General features: G+C 40.3%; 1 protein-coding gene across 3 annotated transcripts in view; it reads left to right on the top strand.

Moving 5' to 3' along the window:
• Positions 1-12,652, top strand: part of CFI (complement factor I) — a 365,757-nt gene extending 353,105 nt beyond the window's left edge. For all 3 annotated transcript variants that reach the window (XM_078676680.1, XM_078676681.1, XM_078676679.1), the window contains one exon: positions 12,199-12,652. In XM_078676680.1, coding sequence (XP_078532806.1) covers positions 12,199-12,416 — 218 coding nt within the window. In that variant the 3' untranslated portion in view covers positions 12,417-12,652. The remainder of the gene's footprint in view (positions 1-12,198) is intronic.
• Positions 12,653-14,325: the final 1,673 nt, after the last annotated feature.

Genomic DNA, 14,325 nt, shown 5'->3' with positions numbered 1-14,325 from the left:
AGTCCCATGCTCTCCACACCACTGGAGTCAAGCTATCCTGGCTGAAGACGGCTGATAGCCAGAAACCGGTCCTAGGATGCTTGATTCCAGTCCAGGAAAGACATGGCTTGGCAGTTCGGGCTGGACTGTTCCCATGAGGCACAGGATCAAGGCTGATTTGCATATGGCATGTCTGACCTGGGGTGGTTTGGAGTGCAAAAAAACGATGGATTTAGGCCCAGATCTCTGTACTGGGGTGAATGTATGACATTGTTCTGCATTCTGTCCATCAACTGTTGTTTTTGCATTTGTCACCCCGAGTGGGATGGGTATGCTCAGACGTGAGTTTCATGCTCTCCACACCACTGGAGTCAAGCTATCCTGGCTGAAGACAGCTGATAACCAGAAACCGGTCCTAGGATGCTTGATTCCGGTCCAGGAAAGACATGGCTTGGCAGTTCGGGCTGGACTGTTCCCATGAGGCACAGGGTCAAGGCTGATTTGCATATGGCCATGTCTGACCTGGGGTGGTGTGGAGTGCAAAAAAACTATGGATTTAGGCCCAGATCTCTGTACTGGGTGAATGTATGACATTGTTCTGCATTCTGTCCATCAACTGTTGTTTTTGCATTTGTCACCCCGAGTGGGAGGGGTATGCTCAGACGTGAGTCCCATGCTCTCCACACCACTGGAGTCAAGCTATCCTGGCTGAAGACGGCTGATAGCCAGAAACCGGTCCTAGGATGCTTGATTCCAGTCCAGGAAAGACATGGCTTGGCAGTTCGGGCTGGACTGTTCCCATGAGGCACAGGGTCAAGGCTGATTTGCATATGGCCATGTCTGACCTGGGGTGGTGTGGAGTGCAAAAACGATGGATTTAGGCCCAGATCTCTGTACTGGGGTGAATGTATGACATTGTTCTGCATTCTGTCCATCAACTGTTGTTTTTGCATTTGTCACCCCGAGTGGGATGGGTATGCTCAGACGTGAGTCCCATGCTCTCCACACCACTGGAGTCAAGCTATCCTGGCTGAAGACGGCTGATAGCCAGAAACCGGTCCTGGGATGCTTGATTCCAGTCCAGGAAAGACATGGCTTGGCAGTTCGGGCTGGACTGTTCCCATGAGGCACAGGGTCAAGGCTGATTTGCATATGGCCATGTCTGACCTGGGGTGGTTTGGAGTGCAAAAAAACGATGGATTTAGGCCCAAATCTCTGTACTGGGGTGTATGTATGACATTGTTCTGCATTCTGTCCATAAACTGTTGTTTTTGCATTTGTCACCCCGAGTGGGATGGGTATGCTCAGACGTGAGTCCCATGCTCTCCACACCACTGGAGTCAAGCTATCCTGGCTAAAGACGGCTGATAGCCAGAAACCGGTCCTAGGATGCTTGATTCCAGTCCAGGAAAGACATGGCTTGGCAGTTCGGGCTGGACTGTTCCCATGAGGCACAGGGTCAAGGCTGATTTGCATATGGCCATGTCTGACCTGGGGTGGTTTGGAGTGCAAAAAAACGATGGATTTAGGCCCAGATCTCTGTACTGGGGTGAATGTATGACATTGTTCTGCATTCTGTCCATAAACTGTTGTTTTTGCATTTGTCACCCCGAGTGGGATGGGTATGCTCAGACGTGAGTCCCATGCTCTCCACACCACTGGAGTCAAGCTATCCTGGCTGAAGACGGCTGATAGCCAGAAACCGATCCTAGGATGCTTGATTCCAGTCCAGGAATTTGCATGTATTTCAAGGGTGCCAGGGTTTCCAAAGGTAATTACTGATTTCTTAAGGCCCAAAAGCACTCTTCAATGTACTTTCTACATTGCATTTAAGGAATCGGTATTACCGATTCCTTAAATGCAAGGGCAATAAGGAATTGGTATTTAGAAATCGGTATTTACCGATTCCTTATTACCGATTCCTTACCTACATCAGGAATGGCTAAATACCGGTCGATAACGGTGAAATTTACCGAATTTCACCGTTACCGACCGGTATTTGGCCACCTACATTGGGACCTATGTATTGAATTTTCTGGAATACACACAAAGCATAGATTTGATCTTCTCATCCTGTTTTGCTGCTTCTCTAATTTGGTCATTACAAATATTTTATTCAATATCTTTGGATGGTAGATTGTTATCTTTTTTGCATCTGCCTGCTAAAATCTCCAAAGATCGAGCTTCTATTCTCCTGCTTTTGTATCTGTGAACTGTATTTTTCAATGTTATGCTCAATAGCCCCGCATACATCTAATTTCTCCATACAAATGTTTGTAGCAGACTTTTACTGTAGACTTGGGCATCAGTTAAAAATTAAAAAACAATTCTCCAAATGTGTCTCTTAATTGTCTTTCCCTATTTCAAGACTAATTTAATTTTTATTGCTGTCTCCTCTTTGTTCGGGCTTCTGTATTACGACTGGAAATCATCAGTCTTATCTTTCCCCTTTCCATTAGTAGTATTGATGATTTCTACAATGGGATTTTGTTGTATTAGGCAAAGTTGTTCAAACTCTATTGTCTGAGAAATATCGGAAAAAAATTCCGACCTACACTAATATCGATGTCACAATATCGAAAGAGACAGAATATCGATGTTTAGAATATCGATGGACAGAATATTAACCCTAAGGTAAGTAATATTGATTTTTTTTATATCAATGTAAGTAATATCGAAGTTAGTAATATCGATATCAAATATGTAGATGTTACTACTATCAATGTTACTAATATCGATATTTATATTATTGTTATGTATTTTATTATGTATTTAATATGTATGTGTTCTATGTGTTTTGTTAAGTTTTCTACTTGTTTTAAAATATATGTATACAATTTTTATATGTTAATAAGGTTTTTTTAAGTAATTTTTGTTTTTTAGTACCGTAGCGGGTTGTGGGTTTATAGGGGAATAGGGTGGGAAGTAATTTAATTATACTAAATTAATTATTAATTTTTAAGAATGAAAATTTAATTTTAATTAATTTTTTAGTTTAAGTTCTGTAGCGGGTTGTGGGTTTATAGGGGAATAGGGTGAGAAGTAATTTAATTGTCATTAAGTAATAATTTATTTTAAATAATTGTTATTGGTAATTATTTATTTGTTAATTAATAAGTGGTCATTCATTGTTATTATTTGGTAATTAATTTATTAATTTGTATTAATCGATTAATTGATAATTATGTTGTGTATTATTTTATTATTGGAGTGTGTTGTGTGTTTATAGGGTAATAGTTTTTAAAGTAATTGAAATGTAATTAATAATTATACATTTTTTTGGGGGGTATTGATAATTAATTTATTGGCCAATAATTATTAATTGGTAATTATTTTAATGTATAATGTTTTAGTTATGAAAATTATATTATTGTTGTTTCATCATTAATTGGTAATTAGATATTATTAAATATTATTTATTGGTAAATGTAACTAATATATTAACATTTGTTATTTGGTAATTAATATTAATTAATTATTATTTACTAGCAGCCCGTCCCAACGTTGTCCGGGTATGAAATAGAATGTGTGTAATGTGTGTATTCAGATACGGTCATTCGCGTGTTCCCCCGCTTGAGGCCCAGCTACAGCCCTGGTTGATGTTAGCAGGCGTGTGTCCCCCCGCTTGAGGCCCAGCTGCAGCCCTGGTTCATGTTAGCAGGCGCATGTAATTAGTGTAGTGACCCGCCGCCTGAGCCCGGCTGAGCTGGCTGATGTTAGCAGGCGCGTGTAATTTGGTTTAATGTGATAGTTCAGTAACAGTGCGCATGAGAGGCTGCAGTAATTGTCCTTGCAGACACGCTCAGTCGCGTGTGCCCCCGCTTGAGGGCCAGCGGCGGCCGCCTAACAATTAGAATTGTGTGAGACTTGAATGATTGTTTCCCGCTTTTCTTATTTTTTTATGACCCACACCGACGCTCTTCGCCCGAGTGCTTTTTAGACGCACCCAGGCCAAGCCACACACTGCGTTCGGCCCTTTCAGACGCACCCAGGCCAAGGCACACACTGCATTCGGCACCCCCAGTATGTGTGAGACAACGGGCAGTCCCCCAAGGGAGTCTAGCGAATGGTTACTTACCACGCTTCGAGGTGAACGCCTTTGTGACGCCCCAGCACACGGCCACAGCAGACGATCTGATTAATGTACGACCCAGATGGCATGAAGTGCGGAACGTAGCACACGCCCCAGCGTTTGTCACGCCCCCAGCGTGCCCCTTGATGTGGCGCAATTGCGTAATTGGCGCTTCACATGGCATGAAGGGCGGACACACGCCCACAGCGCGGACACACACACACAGCGTTTGTCACGGCCCCAGCGTGTCACGCCCCCAGTGTGTCACCCCCTCAGCGGTCCCCTTGATGCAGCGCAATTACGACTCACATGGCATGAAGGGCGGAACGTACCACACGCCCCCAGCGTTTGTCATGCCCCCAGCACACGCCCACAGCAGAACGCAGACACGCCCACAACGGACTACTTTGCTGGCACAGTTCTTTTACCTTTTAAATGTATATGGTGGCCGTCTGCATAGCCTATGTCCTTCTGCTGCAACTGCCCTTTCCAACGCTGTATTGGGTGTTGTGATTGGTGCTGTGGTTACTGAGATTACCCGCCTCAAAGGTTTGGGCTCTCTCTTTATAATATTAGTATGGATTGGTATTTATTATTATTTTATTGTTAATTAATTAGTCATTGGTAATCATGTTTTTATTAATGATTTATTGCTATTTGTAAATAGTTTAGAGTTATTTAATAATTAATTCATTAATTAATTAAAAAAGTTATTTTATTTATAAGTATGTTATTTTTTTACTTCTACGCTATCCAACAATTTTCCTACTGTTTCACTCTCTGGAGTTGGAATAGTAATTTTTTCCCCTACGCTATCTAACACTTTCCCTACCGTTGCACTCTCTGGACTGGGAATAGTCATATGTACCCTTACGCTATCCAACGCTTTCTCTACTGTTGCACTCACTGGACTGGGAATAGTAAATTTTACCCTCCCGCTATCCAACGCTTGCCCTACTGTTGCACTCTCTGGAGTGGGAATAGTAATTTATACCCCTATGTTATCCCACACTTTCCCTAATGTTTCACTCTCTGCAGTGGGAATAGTAATTTTTACACCTACGCTATCCAACACTTTCCCTACTGTTGCACTCTCTGGAGTGGGAATAGTATTTTAACCCCTACGCTATCCAACATTTTCCCTACTGTTGCACTCTCTGGAGTGGGAATAGTAATTTATACTCCTATGCTATCCAACACTTTCCCTACTGTTGCACTCCCTTGAGTGGGAATAGTAATTTTCACCCTGCCGCTATCCAACGCTTTCCCTAAAGTTCCACTCTCTGGAGCGGGAATAGTAATTTATACCCCTACGCTATCCAACACTTTCCCTACTGTTGCACTCTCTGAAGTGGGAATAGTAATTTTAACCTCTACTCTATTCAACACTTTCCCTACTGTTGCAATCTCTGGAGTGGGAATAGTAATTTATACCCCTACGCTATCCAACGCTTTCCCTACTGTTGCACTCCCTGGAGTGGGAATAGTAATTTTTACCCTCCCGCTATCCAACGCTTTCCCTGCTGTTGCACTCCCTGGAGTGGGAATAGTAATTTTAAGCGCTACGCTATCCAACATTATCTTTACTGTTGTGTTTTTGGGGGTTGTAATACTAGTTTTATTCCGTCTGCTATATAATATTTTTTTTATTATTTTAGTTAATATAGTACATCATTAATTTAAAATTTTTGAAAAGTAAATACAAATGTTTTAATTTGGTATACATAATTATTTAATTTTTATTGATGTTATTGTTTTATGTGTATAGATGTATTTGTAATTTATAATATTTTTTATAATTTATAAGTTATTAAAATACATATTAAAACTGATTATTAAGTACGTTTATATATTTAGTATATGTATATGTTTAATTAATGTTTCATTCAATTTTATATATTACTTATTAATTTTAAACATGAAATATTTTTAATTCTGTTTATTTTATTTATAAGTATTATTTAGTTTATTTTACATATTTTTTTAAACAAAAAAACCCCGATATTTTTAATAACGATATTTGTGACATCGATATTTTTTTTCGATATTTTTGTACTTGCCATGTTGTAGATATGATGTCGATATTCTTGATATCGATATTTTTGCTTCGATATTTTTGTAGGTGGATTTTTTGACCTTCGATATTTTGTCAGTGATCCATCCAAATGGAAGGCGTTTCTGCCTTCTGAATTACAGTGCATGGTTCCTGGCAGGGTTTCCATGCCGGCCTTTCTGACATGGAAACCATGTCGGCCGGTCCTGTTTACGTGACTGTTGATACCAAAATATGTCCCTTGATGTCTAAGTAAACAATTCCTTTTTTGACGCTACAGACATTATCTCGTGGCTCTGGCTTTCAATAGACATCAAGATGCTTTCTTTGGCCTTGCTGTACTTATTCTTGCCTGGCGCATTTGTACAGAAATCTGTGTGGGGCTTTTAACCAATATCCCTCAGACTGTAGATATATAAATAGGCTTTCGAGTTGGTTTGTACCCATGGTTCTCTTTCTTGCCCATGTGCCCTCTCAGCCCAGCCTACCTGGATCTTCTACTGCACCAGCTCAGCAACTTGGGCGGTCCACACTGGTATCCAAATGTGGGTTTCAGTTGGGCTGGCTGTTTTCCTACTGTCTTTGATAGACCACCTCTGTGACATCAAACAGATCTGCCTTACCTGACGTATCCTTCACCATTCAGCCAATGTTTGTCTGCCGATGGGCATTCCTTGGGGGGAGAACTATGCCAGACTCTCTGCCTCCCAGCTCTTCTTTCTCTTAACAGTTTCGGTGGGAAGCAAATACAGATGCTGCTCGCTTTGTCCACGATAACCAATCAAACTGCAAATCCTTTTTGTAGAGGTATCTTTGGGTCTTAGCAATCAGGGATTCTGTCTCCCAGGTAGTCATCTGAATTCAAATTCACTATCTTGGCATCTAAGTTCTCCTAACACAATCCCCTATGGCGAAGCAGCCAGAGATCAAGTGGACATGATGCAGCGGGCATGGCTGTGCAAGTAGCTAGGTGTAAGTGCTTCTTATTCACAGTGTGACCTCTGTTCTCTTTCCATATTCCCTGCTTCCTACTTCGTGATCTATTGAGCTGACAGAATTTCCAGTTCTGGATGCATTTTCATAAACACGTCCCTAGGCTAAATTTGAGTTTATAATCCAAAATGTTTCATGTATCATAACAAGAGGCAAGTATCAGCACAAGCGTTTTTATTGAATTTGGAATTAAACTGAGTTACCTATGTGGCATTTTCAGTTTAGTATAAAGGTAATGCTAGTGTTGGACCCCTTGATGAGCCATAAAAATTTCAGAATAAACAGATATTTACCAGGAAAATCTGACATTTGTTCCACGATGATTCTTAGAAATGAAAAATCACTCAATGATAATTCTTGCCTAAAATACTATCAGTGTGTTAATGTATAACTTTACCATACATGGCAGCAATGGGATATTGAATAGCTTAATAGTGACTATTGCATTGCAAGGTGGGTTTATTTTGAGGGCACAGTTATGGACATGATTCCTCATTGAAGTTCATTTATTACATTAATTAAAAATACAGCTGTAGTCTAATTCCCACATGCCTGGACCCTTTGTTCTAAATGTGTCACCTATGGGTGCAAAACCAAAAGAGATTAGCTACAACACTTCCTACTACCAAGTTTGTGAACCACAATATTAACAGTAAAGTAACTTACATTTTATATATTGGAGTGCACTCCTAAATTACTTAGTAAATGATAAAGTCCGTCCAGTCAGTAGTAAGATATTCAATTTTACTTCTTCTTCTGCATTTTCACTACATCCATACAAGGCGATCAGTTTGACTTCAGTTTGTGCAACAAACATTTATTTTATCCACACGAAAAGATACAGCCAACAAATTTTGTTTCCAACACATTAGAACATCTCCAGGGCTGTAATGACTATCATACAAAAATACATACAAATTAAACTTTGGCAAATTAAAACATCAATTCGATTAAAAAAACGTATAGTTTAACATTATTACAAAATCTACTACTGTCAAATGTTCAAACATATGACCATATTACAAACTCCATTTCACTGTGGAACCTATAGTCAAATTCTAAATTCACAGAGGACCCTATTTCTTATTACCAACAGATATATGAAGATAGTAATCAATGTAGATTTATATACAATCCCATTGTGAATTGTGACAATACAATCACAATATTCAAAGTCAAGCCGTATCGCTTCGTATTATTTTATATTTAAAGATGTTCCAAATAATATTATACTAGTGTCGGACAGTACACAAATAACAGTATTACATCCATTCATTTAGGCAGGCTGGAACATTAGTTTTTTGTGACTGGAGCATAGTAACACTTTCCTGACTCTGGTATATCTGATAGTTATCTTCAAACCCATACTTATTCAAATAACGTCTCCTGATCTCAATAATTTTGTAACTTTCCTAATATCAATTTATTCTACTGTTTTTATGCAATTGGTATTAAAATCATATTGGTAAAGTTCTAATTTCTAGGTTCAAAACACATAAAAATTATTCAAATGTGATCCACAGTTGAGTTTATTGAGCAATTTAACTTTCTCTCTGATATATTTTTGTTCCTTGTGCATCTTCTAAAATAATCATAAATAAAGTTGTTAAAAAATGTGATCCATAGAGTGTAATATGAACATTCATTCTGTTTGACAAAAAAACGTTAACCCACTATATCTCATGGATGTACAAATCAGTCTGTTCCCAAAATACTAGCAAAATCATGGGTAGAAATCACGTCCCTCTGGATTCCATAAAAACAAACAGGAAAATATACAGTTTACTGTGTGTGTTAAAAGGCACTATTAGGCACAGGGTTATTTTATTAGATACAGACCCACATTATTTACATTAATGAGTTTTCAGGTGAGGAAAGTATTTGAGATCAAGTTATGTTACTTTAAAAAAACAATATATGCAATATTAACAGATCAATACTATTGTTTTGGGCTCAAGCTCCTGTTTGCTCCCAAAAGGATAATAACGAGGGAGCAAATTGCAGGTGTGTGGTCCTATGATTTGTGACACATGCAACATGGTGCAAATTGCAGGATCAAATACTGAACATGTGTTCTCAGCATATACTGGAATAAGGAATAACACGCTGCCTTTGTTCATGATAACCCCCAATTCCAATGTGTCCAAAGTGTGAACAGATGCAAATTTTGCACTCACTATCTTCAGATCTGTACAATCACAAAACCATGAATCTAAAAACCCGCACTATCTCTTTTTAGGAGGGACACACTCTTGTCATAAATTTTATGAAGCTTTTCATTTAACCTTTTAAGTGCGCCTGTCGGCCAACGGCCGTCGCGAGCACTACCTCGGTAGTGCTGCGCACGTCCGCTGGCCGACGCAGCCCCGCCCACTTAATGGAACACCCGCACCGCGGCAGAATTTGCACTGCGGTAAAGGGGTTAATGCTTTCACAGCATATGTGCAGTCATTATGTGGATTTTTCATTTTTCCCAAACATTGTCTATGAACAGCTAGGAGTGGAGTCGAAGTGACAAAAGACACTCAACCACAGAGTGGAAGAAGGAGACGATCAAAGTGTGCCATAAACAGCTTGTCCAGAGTGGGTCTTTTTTGCCTTAACATCCACTTTTGGGGCCCAATTCGCAGAACTAACTTAAGACAAAATCCTAAAATTACTACCATTTTGTTATTCACAGAAGGCACTTACTCATTTTGGAATTCACAGAAGGCACTTACTCATTTCGGTATTCACAGAAGTTAGGAGTCCTAACTTTAGGATTCCTAAATGCCTTCTGTGAATACAGAAAGTCTAAAAGTTAGGATTTTTCTCAGTTTAGGAGTAGTAAAGTTAGGAGTCTGCCTTAACCAATATACCCTTTCTAGAAAATTAATCTGTTGTGTTAGTGTAGTTCATCAAGGGTCTTATTGATAACGTACACTTAAGTAGCTGAACTCTTCATCAGGATCCATCTAATGTGGAACTCTTAGGGTGGGAACTGAATTTAGAAAGTTGTGATGTAAAATTAGAGAGTATGCAATGTCAACCCTTCTCTACCAAAGGAAAGACAACAGTCCAACATGATGCTTACACATATTCAAAATCAACACACCATTCCACTCACTAGCCATAAAGAAGTGTCAAAGATCCATATATTTCCAATTATGACCCAAGCAACCAGAGAAGAGGAGTCATACCCCCACTGCCAGCTTCAGCTAGCATCTGTTGCACACTTTGGCACAAATCCACTCCTCCTAAATTACAAGTACCTTTCAGCACCCACTTTCATATAGAAACAAGCATTTGCAATGCAATAGGTCTCGCATTTATGAGAGTTTGAGCTATTGCCATTGTAAATGATGCCTTTATTTTTGTTTTGGTTTTTAAAACATAAACAAAAGGCATTGTCATTTCTAATGCCAATAGCTTAAACCTGCGTAAATGCAAGACCTATTGCATTGCAAATGCTTCTTTAAAAGCTGAGCTGGAAATGTGGGCGTTACTGGGGGCCGGACACGCTCCCGTCCATGAATACTGGAACCCAAGGAAGACTAATCTTTCGTCCTGCCGGGTGTTCCAAGTAGAGGCAGCACAAAGAGAGTTGTGGAAAAGCAGGCTTGGCTGGGAGCTGTTATGTGCCCTCAAGAGAATGCAGCGCTAATTTTACATAACCTGACGATAATTTATCTGGCTCTGAGCCGTGATGACGGAGGTCCCAGTGGTAAGTGAAAGAAGAGCTGCGTTGGAAATATGAAAGCTGCCGCAGTGCTGTGAGAGGAGGAATAATATTGAGCAGTCAGCAGGCTACCATTGTTGAAGCTAAAGCACGGCGTGCCTGCTGCTTTCAAAACCAGCTGAGGCAGCGCATGTCATGCCTGCGGTACGAGAAACTCATTAAAAAAAATAATGCTTACAGACTAAATAACACATACCGTGTAACAACCCAAGTAAAAGGGTGGGTCCTCATGGGAGGTTACAAATGAAGACTATTGGAAGGACTAACAGGGCCAATTTACGAATCAGAAGTCAGCATTTATGAAGGACAATGACACAAGCCAATGAAAAATATGGGCAGAAAGTGGGCAGGGCGTCAAGTGCATACTCCAATACTGCATGCCTCGCAGCAGCACATGAGCTGCCCAAGCTCGACCTAAAAAACAGTATAAGAATGAATGGTGTAACTCAAGATTGAATTTTATAAGATACACTTGAAAGAAGCAAGTTAAGTCTGCATTTACCATTTACCATATTTGGTCCAGAATGGGCAACACAGAGAAAGTGGCTCTTCCTAAAGTTTCAGTCTTTATTGGGCTTTGCATTTTAAACTGAGGGTCTGATTCACAAAAGTAACTTACACTTTTTTGTATGTTTACAATTGACTGTCCTATCTTTTTATGTGTGGAAACTCTACATTTGTAAAGATACTACTAGTAATCCCTTTGTGAATAGCAAACAATCGTAAACATTCACAAAAGTGTAAGTTTACCTTTATGAATCAGACCCTGAAGGTCTGCCTTTTTCACATATCCGTTTATTTTTTTCTAAAAGTTTTATAACAATAAACCGTGGCACAAAACACAGTGTAAATTATTACACTGGTATTTCCAAAGGTCTAGATTGTACAGTGCTAATATTTTTCTTTTAAAGGATATTTTAATCAGTTCATCTCTCCAGTGTCTATTTGCCTTGAATGTCTACCTTTTTATGCTGTTCCTCGGTGCAAATTGAGGGTGATTACCCAGCAGAAAAAACTTGTTGTTTCCTTTCCCCACTGATCCCCTCATTGTGTGTGGTTACTCCACAAATGAAGTACTATAAATATATGATGAAACTTCTTGAGAGCCCATCCAATAGCAAGACACTAGTATTCAACAATTATGTAATGTTTATTGTCTCTGGAATTTTCAAAGAAAGTGAAATAAATGTGCTTCCTCTCACTATCTTTCACCTGGTTCAGTATTCGTTCACTGTAAACTTTGATATCTTAATTTGCGTTCAATGCATTGTCACCTGCAGTAGGTACAAACTGTCTACCTGTTTCTACTTCTAAATACCTCTATAAATGCAGGTTGTAACTGCCTCTCTCTTTTCCTCTCTCCATCCTCCCTCAACCTATCAGGTACCTATGACGGATCCATTGATTCTTGCAAAGGGGACTCCGGAGGGCCTTTGGTGTGTGTTGATAAGCACAATGTGGCATACCTCTGGGGGATTGTCAGCTGGGGTGAAAACTGTGGAGTGGCTGGATACCCCGGTGTTTACACTAAAGTGGCCAATTACTTTGAATGGATAAGCCGCCATGTTGGAAGACAATTTATTTCCAGATATAATGTCTAAGGATAACAGTAGTACATATATAACACATACGTATATTGCTCAATCATGTTTGTAGAGGATACAGTATAAATATTCTCAGCTCAACAACACAAACAGTGTCCTGGTGAGTCATTTTGTATCCACTTTCTCAAATGTATTTCAAATTATATATAAACACATATGTAGTCATTAAATAGTTTTGTAATGAACTGCTGAAATTAGTGGATAAATTGTTTCTAATAAAGGAATTAGCATGAGACAGGTCTCAGTGTAGTCAGTAAGTCTGGGCGGTGAACTCTGCTCCGTTCGTGGAGTTGGCAGAGATTTCCACACTCTGCGTTAGCATGGAAAATCAACCTCCCAGTGAGATTTCTCAACGCAGGTGGTCAGATTTCTCATTGCGAGTGGTCGTGTATGCTCACGAGCGCTGGCGTTGAGAAACTGTCTGCTTGCATTCAGAAAGCTGCCGCTCGAGTAAAATTTTACTTGAGCGGCAGAAAGGAAGCAGCGCCCACTTGTATGCGCATGGTGCTGTTCGAGATGATTGCACAGTGCCGACAAGCACCTGGCACTGAAGATCACACTGAACAGCATTTATCCAACGTACTCCGCTGCTTGTCGAGCTCTGCGTAGCACAGTGGAGTTTTTTTTGCATTTCGCGGAGTTCCGCGCAGCAGATCTCCGTAAACTCAGCCCAGGCTTAGTAGTCAGCCACCTCACATTTCTGGAGGGTATCCAAAAATGTGACACCATTATTCATTTTAGCAGACTAGCAAATCACTATGTAGTAGCTACTGGTGGTGAAAAAACTCCTTGTTATGGTGTGTATCATGAACATTTCAAATTAATATTTACATGCTTCCAAACGTATAGAGGTAAATTTTAGATATACCCACATAGGATTTTTAATATTTATTAAATTACTGGTTACATACCTTACACATGTACACCTGAGCAGCCTTCCCAAAGAAAAATATATTTAGTGATGATCACAGATTGGTCACCTGCATTTTTTCTCTTAGAGCAAATTTTGATAAAGACCCATATTTAGAAGTAACAAACATTTTAAAATGAAGAGTGCGGTCGTGCTATTTCTGCAGGGGGATTAGCTGTTTGCAGACCTCACATTTTTAATTACAGTGCATTTGTGAGTGTGTGCTTACGGACATGCATACAAACTTTCTGTCAGTCATAGTGTGTTTTTGTTTGACCTTCAGTTTCCATGGTAGGCAGCAGGAGCTCAAGTGTGCCGGACCCGATGAGGGTGCAGAGTGGAATATTGTGGTGTCTCAGTCTAGTGGTGTACTCCTAGCGCACAATCCCCTCAGGCACCACGGGTCACGTGGGTGCCTGACAGGATTGCGTGCTGCATTGCGCCAGTGTAACCTGTAAACTGGAGAGTATAGACGCACTTACCCTCGATTAATAAATAGCTTCAAACCATTCTTAGTGTCCGCGCATTTGTATCCTGAGCGGCAACACCATAAACTGACGACGAGGATGGGATGACGACTGCATACTTTGTGTTGATGACCAGGTTTGGGGCATTGATGGCAACGCCAGAAAGAAATCCTCATGCATAGTGACCATTGGGGGTGTACAGGTCTCAGTGGTGGCAGACTCAGGTTCCCCATTTACCATAATACAAAAAGCAGCCTGGGAATCGAACTTTGACAACTCGATAGGGCACCAACTACACCCTACAGACATACACCCGGTCACCTACACTGGCGAGAAGATCCCCATAGTAGGGCTCAGACCTCTCTAATTTGAGTTCAAAGGCAGGAGGGCCACAGGCAAACTATATGTCGCAGAAAAGGGCCCCTCACTATTGGGATGGGCTGGCCAAGGCCCCCTAGGCTTACAACTCAACCCCAGCGGTAACATCCAAGTTCTCATGACAGATGACACGCACAACCTCAAAGAGGAC

Source organism: Lissotriton helveticus, chromosome 2_1 (assembly GCF_964261635.1).
Source record: "Lissotriton helveticus chromosome 2_1, aLisHel1.1, whole genome shotgun sequence".
Taxonomy (NCBI): domain Eukaryota; kingdom Metazoa; phylum Chordata; class Amphibia; order Caudata; family Salamandridae; genus Lissotriton; species Lissotriton helveticus.
The sequence above is the reverse complement of the archived record's forward strand: the minus strand, read 5'-3'. Positions and strand labels throughout refer to the sequence as shown.